This window comes from Pseudopodoces humilis, chromosome 18 (assembly GCF_049639895.1).
Source record: "Pseudopodoces humilis isolate 2021_Gansu_Grassland_sample_001 chromosome 18, ASM4963989v1, whole genome shotgun sequence".
Classification (NCBI taxonomy): Eukaryota; Metazoa; Chordata; class Aves; order Passeriformes; family Paridae; genus Pseudopodoces; species Pseudopodoces humilis.
Window position 1 is genome coordinate 5,884,643 of NC_142217.1, and position 20,324 is coordinate 5,904,966.

Genomic DNA, 20,324 nt, shown 5'->3' on the forward strand with positions numbered 1-20,324 from the left:
AATAATAAAATTAGATACAGTGATAAACTTACAATGCAATTTAACTTGAAATGCATCAGTAAATTCTTGAGAAAAATGTTCCTGCTGCCTTCTCTGCAGCACTGCAGGTGTTTTGTGTTTAGAGAGCCAGGACTGCACTCCCTGAGAGCTCAGACTTCCACCAGTTCCAGCCAGTTTGCCTCATGGTAAATGGAGGATGAAACAATGCTACAGCTATTTTACTCTTTGTTATTTGTAGTCTAGCTGCTGGTTTTAGGTAGGCTGGTGGGGTTTTTTTCTGCTGTTCTGTTTATCTGTGAGATCCTGAAGTTGCCCTGTCTGGAGATTACTGGTGAGTCCTTGCATTTAATTTTGTTCCTGTTATTCCAGTGAGGATGGTTCCAAGATTTGATATTTTAGCTTTTTACTGATAGGTCAGATTGTAACACCCCAGAAATGTTTCTTTTTAGAATTAGGGAATGTAGTTGTGGTACCAATAATACTGGCTTCAAGTAAAAATTCAAGATCCAATGTAAAACTGCATCAATAATGAACATAATGTAGCTGATCCAGTGAGATCTGTGCTGCACCTTAATAAGGGTCGAGGTTTTCTGTGGAGCAGGAAGGGATTTATGTGCACAGGGAGGGAAGGTCTGTGGCTTTGGGGTTCCCTCTCAAGAAAGAGGGAGGCACAAAATGAGATGTGCAATTAGAGGTAGAACCCTTTGTGTGTGGGTGGGGTGGCTTGTGCTGACCGAGGCCTGGCGGTGACAGCTGATGGTGACACCTGATGGCTGTTGAGTTCCCAGCTGATCCCAATTGGTGTCCTGCAGCACAGCAATCTCCATCACCACTGGCACCTGTGCTGGGAGGAGCCCTGGGGTCATTGCTGAGGCAGCCTGGTGGCTCAGAGCTGATAAAAGTTTGGGAGCCCTAGAACTTGCACCAAGTTCAGTTGTGAGGAATAACAGGTACGTGAGCATTTGATGTGAGTAATTTTGCAATTTACCCAATTTTAAATGTTGACTTTATATCTGTAATAATGCACAAGGCTTGTGCAGAACTGTGCTCTTTATTTAATATCGGTATTTTATGGATATATTTTCTTGAACTTTGTGGAAAGTGAGTTAAAGTCTTGGCTTTGTATTGCTTTGAACAGCCAGTATAAAAACATGTCACTTGAAGTGTGGCAGTTCTCTGTCCCTTCATTTAAATACAGTATTTGCTGATGAATTTTATCTGTTTGATGTATTTCTTCTGAATTTTTTGAGCAGAAATTGAGTATAAGTTTTGGAGACCTACTGTTTGTAGAAACGTGTCTGGGCTCTGGCTGAAGAGGAGGGCACATGCTTCCCCTGGCTAGCTTTAACTTACCTGTTTGGCCTCATGTGAGAAATGTTTCTGCTCCTTTTGTGCTCCTGGGATGTCCATGTAGAAGCCTTTCCCAGAAGAGAAGTTAGGTTTGATAGGTGAAGCTGCAAAGTATCAGGTTGGAGAGTTAAGTCAGGCCTAAATGGGTTTTTGTGTGTGTTTTTGTGCGTGTTTTTGTGCTTGCCATGACTGGGGGATTCTCAGGAGTTGGGCGAAGTTGGCTGGTGTGCAGGTGCCCACACTGAGCAGCACCTGCAGCAAACCTGCTTCTCTCGAGGGTGTCCAGCCTGTTTCTGTACGTTCTGCAGTGCACGTGCAGCGTGTGCTGGGCTCTCTTCCCTGGAAATCACTTTGCAAGGGAGGTGAAGGTCCCACCCAGAGTGAAATGTGGTTTGGGCTTGAGTAAAGGAGCCTAGTCTTAGGTTTGTGACATAGAATATTGAGAGGGTCTTAGAGAGAAACTAAGGAGCATGTAGCTGTCCAACAGGAGTAGATTTTAATGCTGAGTCTTGGATGGTTTGAATCCTGGAGGATGAGAAACTTGAACTTTATGCTGAAATAGTGCAATAGTTCCAAAAATCAGCAGAGGGGAGCAGGAGAGTGAATTCAGCATTTCCAGTGTGAATTTCACCACGTTAAGGAAGTTTAGAGGGGAAGAAATTGCAGGTAGGAGAGGAGAAGGGTCACTACAACAAGGGAGAGCTGATTAGTGTTGATGAAAGCAAACAGCTTCGAGAAAATATTGTAGATGAATTTTCAGACTCTAGTTAGTAGCTGAGGAAGAAAAAGACTCAGTGGTGTGGAGTGTGACACCTTATCAATTGAAGCAGGAAAAGATGAAAAAAAAAAGACCAATTAGAGTGTGAAGAGAGGAGGGAGCTGATACTGGATTCATGAACTGAAAGAGGTTACACTAATGAAACAACTGGAAATGTAATATGGAAAGGACAGGGTCCCTGGACAATTGAGGAGAAAATGCAGTTAGGAAAAAAAGCAACTGCTTCATTCAAAATTGGTGGATAAACCAGAGGAAGAAGGAAGGAGCCAATATTGACTCTGTATAAAATTGGACTTTCTCACACAGTACTTCTGTCCCCATCTCAAACTAAACAACCCTTTACAGGCAGCTTTGTATCAATTTCATATGCACAACTTGCCATTCTGCAAGGGTTAGAGAGCCAAAATTCCTAAGTTAAAAAAACCAAACAACCTTTTCCTCCTAGATGCTGGCACAGGGGTAAGATTGGGTCATGGCATTGGGTATCTTTCTTCTGGAATGGGATTTTGGAGAGTGGGTAGATGCCTACCTTGGAAAGCCTTGGTAGGGATTCAGTATAAACTGAAGCTTAAAGCTACAAACCCCTCGATTTTAGGTCTCCTGTGTCATATCTTTATCTCTTTGGGTGAAGCTGGGTATTTAACTAGATCCTGTCAGCCTTGGTAATAAGAATTTGAAGTTTTAGTTCAAATTCAGATTCAAATCCAGAAGAAAGAATTAGAGATGATGGAGTCACTGAGCTAAATTTGAAAGTGACTTAGCCCATGTTATGGGGTAGGGCCAAAATGCTGAGGAATATTTTGGATTTTGCTGATAGATGATGATAAACAAAGTCCTCAAGGGAGCTGCAGAGGAATCCTTCATTGCACTGGAGGGATCCCACACTCTGGGGAAGAGGAGACAGGGAGGATTTCTTGGCTCAATACATGAGCATGTTAATATCCATCTGTTATACATTAAAATGAGTCCAGCATTGAGGACTAAGTATGGTGGACTTAGAATATATGAGGGGATGTTCAGATGTGGAGAGAATAATAAGTGGCTTCACTGTAGAAGGAAACTTTGCTGATGTCCAGTGAATTTAATTCCTACAGAAGAAAGAGGTAAACTTTACATAATAGCATAATTAATCTATCACTTGTTCTCCTTCTGAGATTTGATATGCTTTTAATTTTTAAGATGTTAATAATAGTTCATTAAAAAGCTTCTTGATCAAGATGTGTTTATGTTGCCCTACTATGTATTTTTACAATTACATTTGATGGTCCTTTGGTTATTTAACTTTTATTGCTGTTACATGGAAACAAGCTCTAAAGTTATGTGCTCCTGCAGCTCATTTTGTCCTCAAAGTTAAGTTCTTGCCTTGTGAATTTATAAAAGCAGCAAAGTGTAACATGTGGGTAGTACAAATTATGGAGCAAAAAAAACTCCAATAAAACAAATGGGCTAAACCTCTGTGGATTAATGAATTTGTGTAAACATTTTAGTTTAAAACAAGTGTTGTATGTGTGAACAAAATAGTAACTTATGTCTATATAAGAAAACAAAATTTTGTGTAAAAATAAATTTCAGTGAAACATGTACAGTATGTTTTTGTCAAATACTCTTTCTCCTGTCTGGTGCTTGACAACCTGCCACAAGTGGCAGCAGAGGAAAGTAGGCTTTGTCACTTCAGGTCCAGCTGTGCACTTCTGAGTAGTCTGTAGCCCCCCCATTCTATGGACTAGAGCTTAACAAGGTGTACAGAGTTTTCTGTGGTTAATATTCCTTATTTTTTTAGATTACTTTAAAAAAAAAAAAAAATCCTGAGTTTTTAAATTTCATTGAGTTAATTTTATAAGGGTAATGTCGTGTCTTCTCATCTGGAATTGTGGAAAAACCTTGTAGGGCAAGACCACACTTGTCCTTCTCAGCTTGTTATATAAAGAATAACCTAAATGCTTATTATTAAGCTGGACACCTGTGTTCAAGGGGTCCTTTTGTGATGCAGGCTTGTACCAATGTGTCAGACCTAAAGAACTGCTCTAAGGGCTGGTTTGGAAGAGTTGATTTGGTGTTGTGGCAGTAATGCACGGGGGGTGTGAGCACCCTGTGCTTCTCTAAATGAAATGTCGTAGTGTCTGCATTACCTTTGTGCTAAGGGAGGTGAGAGTGGCATCCACAGAGGATTTTTGCTGCACCAATTTCCATTTCATGTTCTTGGGTCTGTGTCCCTGCTTCCCGAGTCTGGAGGCAGCAGTTTAGGTAAAGCTATTTGAGTTTTTTTGTTGGTTTTTTTTTCCCCTAACCATGGAATGTCCCATCATCTCAAACTTTCCCAAACCGGCGCTGCTGCCCTCATTGCCCCTGCTCTGCCATGGTTCAGCATCCCCAGACCTCCTCCTGCTCCTCCTGCCCCGGCCTCGCTGCCTTCCCAGTGTCTGTGCCGAGTCTCGGTGCCGCTGGAGCCCCGGGGGGACGGCGAGGCACGGCCGAGAGCAGGGGGGATGCCGGACCCCGGGGAGCTCCGGGCTAATGCCGCTGCTGGGGCCGTGTCCGCAGCGAGGGCCGGCTGTGTCCGGGCGCTGCACGGGCCGCGTGTCCCCCCCAGGAGTGAGCCGTGTGTGTCCCCACAAATGAACCGTGTCCCCCCCGAGTGAGCCGTGTCCTCCCAATGACCGGGTTCCCCGAGTGAGCCGTGTGTCCCCCCTCAAATGAGTGTCCCCCCGGTACAGCCGTGTGTCCCCCCGGTACAGCCGTGTGTCCCCCCGGTACAGCCGTGTGTCCCCCCGGTACAGCCGTGTGTCCCCCCGGTGACCGTGTCCCCCGGTACAGCCGTGTGTCCCCCCGGTGACCGTGTCCCCCGGTACAGCCGTGTGTCCCCCCGGTGACCGTGTCCCCCGGTACAGCCGTGTGTCCCCCCGGTGACCGTGTCCCCCGGTACAGCCGTGTGTCCCCCCCGGGGGCCGTGTCCCCCGGTACAGCCGTGTGTCCCCCCGGTGACCGTGTCCCCCGGTACAGCCGTGTGTCCCCCCGGTGACCGTGTCCCCCGGTACAGCCGTGTGTCCCCCCGGTGACCGTGTCCCCCGGTACAGCCGTGTGTCCCCCCGGTGACCGTGTCCCCCGGTACAGCCGTGTCTCCGCTAGATGGAGCGCCCGGAACGGCGGAGCGGGAGCGCTCCCGGCCGCGCTCCGCACGCACCCGAACCGCCCCCCGCTTCTGTTCCCAGCCCTTTCCAGCCCTGTTTTCAGCCCCCCAGGCTCCCCACAGAGTGCCCCCAAATAGGGGGATCACCCCTGCCAGGGAACGCACGCGTTCTGCTCGGAGCTGCCCCTCACTCTGTAAAGGCAGAACATTTTATTTATTGTGTTGCCTTCCTCCCCCACTCGAGCACATTGGTGGAAATAAGGGCTCTTGGCTGCTTCTGTTGTTAAAAATCTAGTTATTGCTGAATGCTTGTGAAAGGTGTGTTGAGTGGTGCTGAAGAGGTTAACTCTGCTGCAGAGGCTTTGGAGAGACTGGGTATGAAGTACTGGAGAAGTCAATGGATGTAACACCGTGCTTAATAGAAACAGAAAATTAGTGATTCTTACTTGCCTGAGGTAAGCATGAGCCTCTGTAATGTCCTGATCTTTGTGCAGAAACCTACTAAAGGAGAGCAATCTTAACGTAAACCTGGTATTAGAAATAGGGATAGTCATGACAAGAAAATACCACAGGAAGGATGAGATATTGCCGTTTAGTTTACGAGAACAGAGAGGAAACCCTTTGATTTAATATTTTTTGACAATACAGAGTATTAAAAAAAAATCTGCTATATTACCCCACTTTATTTTAAAAAGATATATCTACAGAAAATAGAATGCTATTTGAAATACAGGGAGAGATATCGATAATTTATAGTAATTATGAAAATGTTACTGATGTATTCAATTTTATAATGCGAATACGCTGCTTTTCTTGGTTTCAAGTCCTAGGAGCTATTTTTTCATGTGGTGTTAGATAAGGCGTTAGGATAGAGAAAAGACTGCTCCACTATTAGATTCTGTGCCACTTGCTTGAATTATTTTTGTACCGCATCAACCACTTTATAAAGTTGAGAAGAAACTACCTTCTTCACATGGAGCATGCAGTCATGATTTATTTTTTCTAACACTTGATGTCTGGAGGCATACAATACTGGGAATACTGCATGTCTCCTCTATGTGTGAACTTCTTAAGGCAGGCTACTACTGAGAGGAGTTTGAGGTGTAAAATGGTGTGTGGTGGTGCAGGTGATGTGTTTTGGAGCCTTCCTTTACTTAAATGTTAGACAGTCTGCTGTGGTCATTCCAAAGGTTAACTTCTAGGTCAAAGGTCTGGAAGTGCAAAATTTGGACTTGAGTTTGAAGTTGACTACCAGGTCACAACAAACTGAGTGGCTGATTTTAAATAGAATGTGTTACGTTAAATAAACAGATGCACTGCTAATCTAAGTGGGTTTGGATTTGTAAATCAGCTATGTGAGAAGTGCTGTCGGTCCTTTTTGCTTCTTTGTTTCAGAGCTTCTCTGCTTTCATCTTTTTAATTGCAGATTCAAGATTGACCCAGGCTTTCCTGGTGGCATTTTTCAAATGGTGTTCTCAATGGATGTGGGGAGAAGGTGCCTGTGTGCAAGTTCTCTGCCTGTGCCATAAGCCATGACATGGGCAACCCAGAGAGGTTGGAGGAGGGACTGTTCCCTCTCATGGTGTCATTGCATCTCAGGTGGATCCATTATCAGTGTGGAAGAAGTTTTATCTCCTAGAATGCTTCTAGGAACTCCCACAGAGGCTGATGTGGGCAGTGTAGATGGTTGGCCTTTTTTTTTCTCGTAAAATGTTGGTATTTGTTGCTAATTGATAGGAACTTGATAACATCAGCAGCTGAGCGTGGGGTGAGTTCAGCTCCTGACCCAAGAGGGCAGAAGGATGGAGGGAAATGTCACGTGCTGAAGGTGTTTTTGCAATTGCACACTCTGGTTGTGGCAGAATGAAGGGAAAATGGAGTTGTTCATAATTTGCAGGTGAGGTGTGGCTGGGGGCCGTGCTGGCCTGTGGGAGTGCGTGGTGCTGCTCCAGGGACACTGTCCCTGTGCAGGGGCAGGGAAGGTCAGGCTGTGCACAGCCATTCGTGTCCCTCTGGCACAGCTGTGGTGGCACTCAGGGTATATATAGCCATAACTGGGACTGTGGGGGTGATTAATGGGCTGGGTTAGGGACGAAAGTGTGTGTAAACAAGGAAATGGCTTTAAAGAAGAGACATTGATTTTATATTTATAAAAATAAAATACACTTTGTTACCTTTTTTCTTTTTAGACATAATGACAAGTTATACTTGGAAGGGATGAAAATTGGTAATGACTTTCCTCTCTGCATCTCTTGAAGGAGCATATATCAGGCTAAAGAATTGTGTTTCTTTTTTTGGTCTCTTACACTGCTGAATTATGTATGTTTATTGTTTGTGTATAGATGATTTGGATAGTTAATATATTGCTGTTCTTGTTTGAATAATTTAATTATGTAAATGGCAGGATTTGTGGGTCATGTTTTTCTGACTTTAAATTGGGTGAAAATTAAGGATAAAAGGCCAATGGGAAATTCACTTTTACAATGACTGTTAGCTACATTGACAGTGCTAAATTCTCTTGAAGTAATTGTTCAACACACTGCTTTTAAGAATTTAATCTGTTTTATGGATGTCCTTTTAGGTGTAAAATAGTGCAACAGACAGAAGAAGCTTTGCTTGACCATCACCACGTTCCAGAACCTCACTTTGGGAAATTGGATAGACTTATATAGTTCCAAACTGTTTGGCTAGGAAGCATGCTGCCTTTGATTTTGACATAATATAGAAGGAGTTGGTTACCTTACATAACGTATTTGTTTTTCATTAAACATGCTGATAAGGTCTCATTAAAGTGCCATGTATTATTTATGGTATTTCATATGAAACTGAACTGAGGGGAAACTTCTCTCAGCTTAGGGCATTTGCAGAATAACAGCCTTTCTGGGCTGGGAAAAAAATAAAAAGAATGAAGAAAAGCATGGCATACTCCTGTCAGAACAGGAGGCTGCTTAAGGCACAGAGAAAGAATGAAAAAAGGAGAAAGGGCACAGAGAGGGTTCATTTCCCCTCCTCCTCACTCGCTCTGTGGCATGAGGGGTTTTTTGGTTGCCGGTTTGGGGTTTTTGTTTGGTTTTTCCCGGTGGTGGGGGTTGGTTTTGGGGTTTTTTTGTGATTAAATAATCTGGGCTGTTCTAGTAGATGAGTCCATGATTAACTGCAACAGCATGGGTGTTTCCTAAGCCAAAGCCAATTCCTGTGTTGTAAGTTTGTGCATGATTGTCCTGGTGTCGATTACCGAGTTACGGTTTTGTTGCATTGACTGCTTTTTCTTTGAGAAAGAAAATTACGTAATAACTGATTCTGCTGGAAAATGTTCAGTTTTGCATGAAGAAGACTTAGTGGATCTAAATCAGTCTCTGAGGCTTGTGTGGGTGCAGGTATGTGTGCGCACATGTAGAATGAAAAAGAAATGTGGTTTTTTTTAATGTAGCACCTGAGTTGCAGTGACGTGTTTTGATTCTGTTTCCAGTTAAGCGGGGACTATTACTTGTTTTTAAGGGTAGATCTTATATCAAAGCAGTTATGCTGTTGATAAAATAGAGTTTTCCTGTATGTGGGTTATTTGCTTATTGTTGTTAGCATTAAACTCTTGGTCTCAGCTGTGTTTTGTGGGAATTATGTATCCTATAAAATAGGTGATTTTCAAATCTTCTTTAGAGTCCTTTATAAAGAAGGAACCCCTTCGAAACCTCAGGTGGTTCTTTGAGGTTTGACCTTCTTTCTTGAAGAATTAATATTTAATTCATTTGTCAAATTCTAATTAAAAATAGTAATATCTTCTGTTATACTTGAGTTGTATCTCAGGAAAAAAAAAGACCTATAATATAGGACCTCAAGGACAAGCTGTAGTATAAATTACTTGATTTGCAGGTCACATCCTACTTTATTACATAAAGACTAACTAGATCTACTAATGAATAATTATTACTCCATAAAATAAAGGGGGGGGTGAATAAAAAGCTGGCAAGAGTGGAATACTAATTCTGAGGTATCGTTCTCAAAGTAGAAAGTAAACATTAAATTCTGAAAATTGCAAATGTAATTTTTCCATGTAACCTGATAGGGCAGTCCTTGATAATAGATTGACTAGCTGTCAAATAAATTTGTAATTTTAGATGAGATGGGCTTTAGACCAATTTTAAGATACAGTCTTTATCCAAGTGTGCTCCCCTCCCCCCAGTCAAGTAGACACAGTATGCCAGAGAATCCTGCTTCATTCCCAGTGTTTCTGCTGCAGTGGCTACACAGCTCCTGCACAGTTTGACTGTAATGCTTTTATAGGCTTCTCTGGGAAGCTGGAGAGCGAATGAAACGTAGATATAAAATTAATTTGTGTTTTAAAAAAGCTCACGTGCTGATAGCGCCGTGTGTTTGCTGGAATCCTCTTGAGTAGCCAAGATTCTTTCCCTTTCCTACTTTGTGCTTCATACTTGTGTTCTTAGAAGGGGAAAGCCCTTTTCCAGTCAGGTGTCCTGGGAGGGGGGAAGTGTGTGAGTGTGTCTGTGTGCGTGCAGAATCATAACAGGCATCCAGTCCCAGCTGGGCAATGACACTAATTGCCCAGATCTCATGGATGCCTGCGATGGAGCACGCTCACTTTCTCTCCTTTCCTAGCCTCTCCAGGGATTTTTAAAATGCAGTATTTGAATTTTGGTGAGTGGTAAAGACCCTGCCCTAGGACCCATTTGACAAATGAGAAGCTGTGCAGCATCAGCACCAGCCGACTGAGCCTCACTGAGTCTCTCTCTCTCTCCCCTAGTCAGCAGCTACTGTTGTGAGACAAGCTTCAGCTCTCTGTCATTGAGGAAGTTCCATTTGCTCATCAATAGGCTGCAGGCTGTGTCTTCTTTTTTTCCTCTCTGTTAAAAAATCGTAGTTTAAACCTACCAAGTTGCCTTAGCTGACAAACGAATGTAGGGGCTTAGCGCTGGGGAGAGGAAAGGCGTTGGAGAAACAGCGTTTCTTATTTAAATAATCGAAAGGGAGGGAAAAAAAAAAAGAAAAGAAAAACAACAAGCAGCCCGTAGTGACAAGATAGGGCAAACGTGCTTGCATGCAAGCCCCCTCACTTGTTCTACGTAGACTTCAGAGCAACACCATGCAGCATCCCCTTACGGGTGCAACCTGCGTGGCACTGCCGAACGTGGGCATGTGTCCCCAGCTCTCCTGTGCCTTGACTTTTATGTACTTACAGCAGGTAAGTTTGCTTAACTTTTCCTTTTCCTCGCACCGCTTGCTTTGTCAGCGTCGTTTGGGGGATTTGCAGTCGGGGAGGTATTTTTCTGTGTGAATAGACTGTATAAATGTCTCCCACCGTGTGGAGCGAGTGTTGTGCCTGCACTTAGGAATGTGAGAGTGAGTAGAAAATATGTTTTAGCAGAGCATCGAGCCTTCGCATATCTTCCGGTATTTTGGTGTTGGTTTATTTATTTTATTTTTTTGCGGTCTCTGTCGGTGATGTTTATAGATATTTAACACAGTACTGTCTGCATTTCTCATGGATGCTGTAGCAGTTTCAGCCATAAAGGACTGCTCTTTATTCACTTGCAGGCATAAATTATACTTCTAATGTAAATGTGCCCAATGGCAATTTTGTTTAAGCCTTCTTTGAAGGCAGGAATTTTAAGTCTGTGTTAAAACATGGTGCTGATTAAAGCCAAGCTGATTTTAGTTCACAGGGAAAATGATGATTTATAAAGATATATCTGTGCAGAATACTTGTATCGCTGAAGTATATTGGACTGGGTTTAAAAAAATGTTTTGGTATCAGCAAAACAATACCAATTTCTACTCTTTTTTTTTTAATTTCCATTTTGCTGAGAGAATTTTTTTAAAAATATTTCCTCCTACTCTCTCTTCCTAAATTATTTAATATTTGGTACTCCCTCCCTGCTGTAGTGTGAAAAAACTGGATAATACCATATTTTTTTTTTAACTAGTGTTTTGGAATCATCTTTGTATCCTGCTCTGTTTTATAACTGAATCCACCATTACAGAGTCATCTAGTAAGTGTGTAGAGCCAAGACAGAAATATGTTGTCATGCAAAAATGATTACTCCTCTTCATTCTTTTACTTCTATTGAAACTTCAGGAGGAAAAAATATTCTTGTGCCTACTGTAACAAATAGGGGCATTTCTTCCAACTTCCACTACAACAGTTTCTGTGCATATTGACTTCCCTGAAACTCTCTAACTTTATTTCTGCATTCACAAATGCCTGAAAGATGTACGGTATTTCTTTTTGTTCCTAAAGACTAGGTAAAATGGATTCAAAGCTTATTTTTATTTGAGGATATTTGTTTTTCTGTTATTGCTGAAGGAAGAGAGCTTCAGTATTTTCAGGTATAAACCCTTCTGTAGATTTTTTTTTCTCCTGTAGTGTAGTATAAACCATTTCTGACTTCCAGCTTAGGAGTGCGTAATAACAGATCCTTGCATGTGCCCTAGATTATCCATGTATGTGGGAGGGATTCATATGTCTGCAATTAAAATTTGCATTAGATAAATATGATGTATTTAGATTTCAGTGACTTGCATGCCATAACTAAAATGTGTGTTCATGGTAGTTCTGTGTTCTGGATCTGCTTTGGGAATGGCATTTATAGATCAGCTTTTAATGATCCAGTGTGACTTGTGCACTTAGTGGTTACATACAGAATGTACTCCTGTGTTTTGTTCTGGATTTGTTGTTTTGAGTTTGTCAAAGAACAGTTTTTATGTTGAAGACAGGGCTTTTGAAAGGAAAAATGGGAATTCAGGTGAGAGGTCAACATGGCCACACAAGGAGCTGATAAAGGATAACAAAGATGAGGCAGGGTGCTCTAATAACCTTCCTCAGTGAGATATTGCAGTATCATTATGCAAACATATCTATAGCATGGCACTGCTTTAAGGTTTAAGGAACTGTGCAACTCTAATGAATACTTTAAAACAGGGAATTCAATTGCATCTACTCCATCTGAGAGAAAGATGAGAAGTGATTGCTAATGCACTTTACAACGCGCTGTATCTAGCGGATAATTTTTAACTCTTTAAGTGGATTAACTGCCACACTGAAAGTGTTTTTTAGAAGTGTTTGCTTTCTCATCTCCTTCACCCTATTGTCAGTTTGGAATCATCCTGCCTGTACTAATCACAATTATATAACAGGTTGAAAAGTCTGATAAATTTACGTTGAAAATTGTGGCAGGTTCAAAATTTTGTGCTTGTTGCTTCTTTTGATTGCTGGTTAGCATTTTAGTTATTCTGAATTCCTAGAGAGTCAGATAATCGTATTCTTAATTCAGATATGATCTCTTATTTTATGCATTTGGTTAAGTATTTATTTAGAAACAATGCTACTTTATTTCAAAATTAGCCAGGCAGAGAGGACTGAGTTGACATCACCTGCAAAGCCAATATAACATGGTTCTGGTTTTAAACAGTAAATGAATGAGAAGTTATTTTTGAAAAACATTAATGAACTTTTACCATGACAATCTACTTGGGTTTTTTTTTTCTATTTTTCCCATCTGATAGTTTAGAGCAAACTAACAAAAATACTTAGTTTGTATGTTTAGTGCAAATACCACTATTTCAGTGAAACTGTAAATGTTTTTCTCTCTCTATCAAGTTGTCTATCGATCTTAAATACAGGTGACCTAAAAGCTTTATGTGGCAACTTAATAACTAGTGAATCCCCCCTGCCTGTGCAACCTGTGACCAGCAGTAAATAGACATTATGTGAAGCTACTAAGTATTTTTTTTCTCTCTAAAAATTGCATTTGAGATATATCTGCTCACTTGCACCTCAATTAAAATCACCTCAGACATCTGTATTACAACTGAGCTCTCAGCTGTTAAACTTTGCTGCCTATTTAGAACTTTGGAAGATAATTATTCTTATTTTTATGTGTCTACATTGGTATTCTGTCACATGAAGTTTTAAAATTCTTTCTTGAAAGTCTGTGAAAGGCATTACATTCTTCTCAAGATGGGCAAGCGACTCTTCATTACTAAACATTTATTTATCCTGATAGCCATGAGGATGCTGGTTTTCTGTGGAGCTGAATTAATAATTTGGGAAAATCTGTGTTTTGGTAGTGATTTAAAATTGGCCATTATTTATTTGAGAAGTGACATCGCTTGGCCAGTTTGTTTAGGATAAATGGATAAAATATTTTCCACAGTGTACTACAGAAGTGCTCTACTGCTTTTTCCAGGGTTAGAAACTTGAGTATTTGCTCTGATGTCTTTCCCTTTACACATGTGTGTCATGTTTTAACAACCAAATGAAGAACTGATTTTTTTTTTTTAAAACAGTTTATGCATGGAGGATGCTTTACCTAAAAATATTAGAGCTTAACTCTTGAAAATGAAGTTGAAAATAAATAAAGGACAGAGGCCTAAGTCATGTTATAGGTTAGCTCTCGATAAGATATTCACTTGAAAAAGCCAACAGAAACTGAAGAATGCTTGAGTTACTTGATTGAAATGGTCTGAAATTATGTGGACATTTTCTTAATGAGATGGTTCTAACTATGGGAATCCAGAGTGGCTTTTCAAAGAACATCAAAACCCAAGTGACTGTGTCAGTGGCAGCAATGAACAGAGGGAGAACGTGGGGCTTTACCTTGGAAGTTTTCACTGTGTCACTGTAAGGACAGGACCAGCTGGGAAAGTGTGGATGCATTTGGGGGTGAATTTTCCTTAGTGTCAATATTTAAAGATACAGGAGAAGGGAAGTTGCATTTGTAGCACACCCTATCTTTTGGTAGCATTTCATGGGTTAGAAACAGCTGCACACTTCTCTTCTCCTTAATATGACACATCAATGCAAAACCAAATTTCTGCCCAAAAGTTTACATCAAATGCTGGCCTGAAGTAATTTTTGCAGCAAAATGCTGACCACTGGTAAATTGGGATTTGGGGTATATTAATGGAGGTTTAGCTCTGTTCTCCTGTGGTCTGTTTTCCTGGTTATTCTGCTGGGGTTTTCAGAGGAAAGTGACAAAACAAACTGTTGTTCTGAAACATCACGGAATATTCCACGTCATGGTGTACAATGCTGCTGTCGTTATTTTAAAATTGCTATTCTTTTTTTTTTTTCTGTTTAATGATGATAGATGTGCTTTGTTTTAAATAGTGAAGTGGTTTGTACAAAGGGTAATTCCTCTTAAATGGAGCAATTGCTCATAGTGGACATTCACAGATCGAAAACAATTGAACTGAAACTTCAATATCAACCTTTTCTGTCTTTAACAAAGTAGTTCATGGTACAGCTCTCCTATCAATAATGAAAAGAATCCACCATGAAAACAAAGCAGAAACCAACAAAACCTCCCATCTCTACCCCAGCTATTCCATTACTGCTTACATGGTAAATTAGTGTAATTTTATTTGGGCCTTAAGCATTATGGCTATGGAGAAAAGCTGAATTCCCCTCTCAGTTACTTATGTCATGCTTCTGGATCTGATGATTTATCGGAGTCTGAAAGACTTTTTATCACATTCTTTCTTCATGGCTTAATTTAGCGTTGATTTATTTGGTAGCATTTTCAATTGATGTAGTCAATAGTGTCAATAATGGAATAAGGATTAGAAGAGATTATCTTTGTGCTAAAATTGTGTAAAGAATTGAATGGATGAGCAATTCAAACAATTCCCAGACACAGTTTAACTTTTTAATAGATCAAAAGCTCATCAATTGCTGAATGCCACCATTGCAGTTACAGTTCTGAGTATCTAGCTTTGCATTTAATACTTTGGTGACCCTCCAAAGGTTCAGGTATGTCAGTTGAATTCAATAAGTGATGTTTTATGGTGCCACTGTTTAAACCAATCATGGGAACGCTGCCTTTCTTTACCTAGTCCGTTTATAGTAACCGCTCTGTGGTTCTCCTGTAAAATCAGTTAATCTGACTTTAGTTCTTGAGAATTTTAAGCATCTGTTCTCTTATAAATTGGAGTCTTTGCACGATTTTGTTCCTCTCTCTGCTTTTTCATGGCAATTTTCATGTGAGAATGTACAACCTCTGCTTATGACTGCATGAGTGCAAAGAAGTCCACGGTACTAATGCTCACTCGCCATCTGTTTTTCTTACAGCTGGGCCTTGAATAATTGTCCAGTAGCTGATGGACTGAGGGTAGGCAATATTTTCAGGGTTTTCTGATTCATTTAACCAGCTTGGCTGCCCCAAGAGAAACACAGTGCTTGTTTATTCATATGTGTAGGGTAAAAGGCTGTGCGATGTCAGACAAATTATAGCACTCTGGTAAAACAAAAAAGGAACTACCATGCTACAGACCGTATCCTGTGGATGCATTTGTACCTAAGGGGGCACTGTGGCACTCCGAGGGAATTTTAGTGTATGAATGAAATAGAACTCAAAAGGTGGGAGTGCAGCTGTTGCATCCAGGAGTGCTGTTAATGCGGATTTCGGGAATGATGTCTTGCTGTTTATCCTGATCAGGGTAAATAAGATTGTTTGGTACTCACCAATAAACTCGAGAGCTGTATTTGTGACTCCACCTGTGATTGAAGCCCAATTTCCATGTTTACATATCTTTTGTCTCCCAAGAGCTGCTCTGTTGTTTTCCAGAGGCTAATGAGAAGTGGCTTAGAGATGGAGTGCTGTGCAGCTCCCACTCTGAACAAGAGCTGGTTTGGGGCATTGAACTCCAGCCTTGTCAAACAAGGTCAGTCTTACAAAAGCGAGAGAGGAGGTGCTTTAGTGAAGTACTCTCCTCTTTAAATACTAGAATGAGGGGGGGAAAAAAACCCCAACCTGAAAAACAAAACCAACTCCAAACACAAAAACCCCTCAAGAAACCAGAAGAATCTGTTAAGAAGGTTACCTGCTGCTTTGGACTTTAAGAGCAAGAGCAGTTGCAGAGGAGCTTCCCTGTGACAGGAGCAGGTGAATATTTTTGGCTTAGAGCCATTGCTTTTCTCTAAGTGACCTCTTTGAACATTTTGAAACGTTTTATCTGAAAAGGGCTGCCTGGACATTCTGTTGTGAGATATTTGTAAGTTATCCCCATTTATTATATTTGCTAAATATGTATATGGATGGATATTTTCTAAAAAAAAAAAATATATGTGGTGTGGTATTTTATGCCAAGAAAAGTGTGTGGTGGTTATGTAAGCAGGGGTTTTTCTCAGGGCAGCCAGGAGATATTTCAGTTTGTTTAGATTTGTTTTGACCATAGCCATTCAAAGCCAAACTGACATTTTGGTTTTGGTTTTCAAGGTGTGCATTTCTGAGTTGGTAAATAAGTACCATGCTCATGTTGATATTAGTCCTGCTAAAAATATTTTTGAAGTATTTAATAGGTGGTATAAATGAAAGTGATAAAAATTGTGACACTGAAATTTATCACCTTGTTTTATAGAGTTAGAATAATGTTGGTGGAAAGGAGAAGTCAACACCCTCTAAGAATCCTTCAGGCTTTCCTGCCTTTTAAAGGTGCATGTGCGATTGATTTATCAGTTTTAAAGTGTGATGTGTAGAGCAAGAGCTCTCCTGAGAACCTCCTGTCATTTCCTTGCTGGCATTGCTCATTTCCCTCCGAGTTGCCTAGTGCAGCACCATTGACTTCTTTTACATTTTGCTTCCCCTCCCACTCTGTCAGGGCAGCAGCCCAGTGAATTTAATTAGAGAAAATAGCATATCTAATGTGTGTGCTATCCTGACTAGTTGTAGCTGGGCCTTTGGTCTTTTGCACTAGAGCAGGCTCCAGCTGTGGAGAGATCTCACAGTGTTTTGATCCTGCTCTTTCTCGTTGTGTTGAGCACAGGCAGAATCAAAATTAGCTACTGTAGTAAGAACTGAAGTGTACAGTGAATTATTTTTTGTTCACAGTGAGTCACTGATTTTTACTTTTTCCTCCAGATATGGAAAGAAAAATTCTGTGGTACTTCAAAATTGAAATACTTAAGATGTTCAGATACTCATGAATAAGAATGCAAGTGCTTTCATCTTGGACCATCTTTAAATTTACCTTTCAACCCTTTTTCAAAATGCACCAGAAATTGTTGCTCTTCTGAACTATAACATCTTGAATATGATTTTTTTTGTAACTGTACATTGATTTTATACTGTTGTCTCATATTTGTGTTTTGTGTATATACTTATAGTTCTAATATGCCTTACCTCAATTCCTTACTGATTTGCACTAATATTTATTATAATTATGATGTAGCTTTATAGATCACTTTTTTGGTTTTGCTTCTAATAGCAGTTTATTTTATATAGCCATATTTTATTTTATAGCCATCATCATGATCTCTGTTGTGAACAAAGTCTTGTGTACATGAAGTAGTTAATTACAGGTATTGATTGTAGGCATGAAGCTTAATTTACAAACAAGGAAAGATAAGTTTTAAAATATAAGCTTATGATATGCACAATCTTTCATGAAGTGTGAAATTTAAGCTTTTTTTTGAAATAAGTTAAAGAAAACATTGGAAGGGGAGGCAAAAACAAGGGTAAAAGTTCTCCCTGAGAAGAAGATTCTGCCAAAACAGAGCTAGTGTGAAAATTTGGGGGTGAGAAGCACTTAGGCAGCCCATATATTCCATGTGTGTCCCCTCCTTAAGCTTTTTTCCTCGTCATGTATTAGTCCTGTCTCTGGGATGTTACATGGCTGCATGGCTCAATTAATGCTCTGTGGCAGGAGGAGGAAAAAAAATGTCTCTGTCTTGTCAGAAGTGAAGTTATTTACTTTCAAAAGCTGACAGAATAGCACTGCAGGGGCTTCATTTATTTCCGTTCAGAATGTCATTATTGTGTAATGCAGAGGGACTCCTGCATGCATTGCAGCCTTATTGCTTTAATCTCGAGTCTGCTGGATGGCTGCAGAAGTGTAAAATGGCCCACTGGAATGTTTCCCTATTCTGACTTCAGCTTGTTCACGTTTGCAAAGCTGCATTCCAAGTGTCTTAAATATTTATGGCTTTAGACAGCGATGGATGTTCGTCGGTGGTGCTGGTGCTGGGCACCTTTGGAGCTGTGCTCTGGCCTGGCTGCAACACTGATTGCATCCTCAGTCACCTCTGTAATGTGTGCCATTCTCCCTGATGGGCAGCATATGGCTTGAGACTGCTTTTTCAGCACTCCTCTGTCTCTCATGCTCTCTAGTTTTCCCAAGTTTAGCCCCAAAAGGAATGTTTTAGCACAGAATGTTTCATGAAGATTACTTGCTATTTCATCTCAAAGTTTGGGAAAATGTTCAACTTTGCCATTGTTGCATAGCACATAGTTCAGAGGCAGGATAAGTAGTTTTGTTATTCCCTACCCGAGTTCAGCGTGTCTTGCTGCAGAAACACGGGAGCATTCAGAAACTGCAGTTCCAAGGGGCTTGGTTTATTTTTTCCTTTCCCTTTGATACCATCTCTTCCAGCTTCACTTGGAATACCAGGCTTGGCATGTGCACTTGTGCCTGTTGCTCTTTGGAAAACTTTTTGATACACCAAAAGTAAAAACAGTGAAGCAGCAGAGCTCAGGAGTTCTTGTGCCCTTCTTTCTGCCTGTTCTTAAATAAATAAATGCTCCAATAGAACATTACTTAATTTGGAGAGGAGTCACATTTTTTGTGATAGTTGATTTATTTTTTTTTTTACTTTTTAGGTGTAAACCTTCTTTGGTTAGATCTTTTTTTCCATTTTTTTTTCAGTTTAGTAAGGTACACCAAAAATTATTAAAACGCCGAATTAATTTGTGAGTACTGGATTTTATTTGCACACAACCCATCTTCAAATGAAGGGAAAAGGATTCTGCTTCTAAATGGGTTTGCTTGCTCCTTTCCTGCTTTTCTCTTCCTTTTATTTGCAGACATAAAATCCAATAAATTTCTATTGCAGTTGCTGGGCTTGGGGGAGAAAAAGGAGAGGAAAAGTACAAAGCTATTGGGAAGCGTCAAACACGGCGGATGATGAAGTACATTTCATAGCAGCCAATTCCAAGCCCAAAATCCCTGTTGTGCAGGAAGGCTTCCCAGCTCACACAGGAAATTCAGCCATTGCACGCAGAGTATTAATGATTTATACACCCCGCACCGCTGCTTTTGTTCCCTCGCAGAGCCGGGCTGTGTTAATAAAGGAATTGCAGGGAAAAGGGTCCTGCCATGCTGAGTTGTTTTGCTCAGTGTGGTGGACGTTGCCTCATAAATCAAAGGAATTTAGTGCTTTACAACCTTTCAGAGCTGCTGAGGGTGGTTGTTTTTTTTCTTTTTTTTAATCTGATACACCTAGGAATATTTTCATTTCTTTTCTATAAAGAATGAATGAACTAGTGGATGAGATCTATCTCAGCTGTTTTAGGGTTGATTGGTTTGCTTCACAGTGGCATTATACTTCCATTTGTTTTCCATTTGGATTTATGCTTTATGCTGTTGTCTATGGAAGGAGACTAGCATGCTTTTATTACCATAAAGAGATGCAGATCACATTATATTCTGTCTTGTTTCTTAGAAATAACTAAATGCAATATAAAGGCAGAACACATTGGCAGTAAGCAAAGCAGTTTTATATTCTTTATCTAAAATAAAAACAAATAATAACACTTAACATTATACTTTTAAAATAATTGTTGTTTTTATTAGCAAAAATATGCTTCAGTGTTCTTCTACAATACATGAGTGGTAATTTTTGAAGTTGCTTTTTTGCCTGGTAACTCTGTTTCTTAATAGCAACTGCAGGATTAGGTACTTAATTTTGTATTGATTTATGTAATCGTCCTTTTCAAATAGTGGAGCAATATTGATATTATGAAAGAAAATATGTATTTAGATTTGATTATAGAAATGAATGTAAAGAAGGATTTTTTTTTTTTAATCTCTGAGATTTTGATATGAACTAGACTATTGAATAATGTTATGGGATATTGCCCTAGCAGAAAGCCACTTGGTTGGATGGTTAAGGAACCTAATCTTTGCTTTCCAGTGCCTCTTTAAAGCAGGCTGGGAAAGGGGATGGGAGATAATTGCAGGGAATGTGTTTTGCAATCGAATGGTTTTCCATGGGCATCTTAAGGCTGTATTACACAGCAGGTACAGTGTGTTTTAGCCTGTTTGGATTGTTCAGAATCA

General features: G+C 40.4%; 1 protein-coding gene across 19 annotated transcripts in view; it reads left to right on the forward strand.

Moving 5' to 3' along the window:
* Positions 1 to 20,324, forward strand: part of RBFOX1 (RNA binding fox-1 homolog 1) — a 773,250-nt gene that overhangs the window by 504,501 nt on the left and 248,425 nt on the right. For 2 of the 19 annotated variants that reach the window (XM_088064276.1, XM_088064273.1), the window contains exon 1: positions 10,108 to 10,452. The exons of 13 other annotated variants lie outside the window; for them this stretch is intronic. Coding sequence is in view for 4 of the 6 variants with exons in the window: in XM_088064273.1 (XP_087920399.1) it covers positions 10,309 to 10,452 (144 nt within the window). In the remaining 2 variants the exon portion in view is untranslated. Of the gene's footprint in view, positions 1 to 935; positions 951 to 10,100; positions 10,453 to 20,324 lie in introns of those variants that run through there. 4 more of the 19 variants (XM_088064277.1, XM_088064275.1, XM_088064282.1 and 1 more) reach the window with 4 other exon arrangements.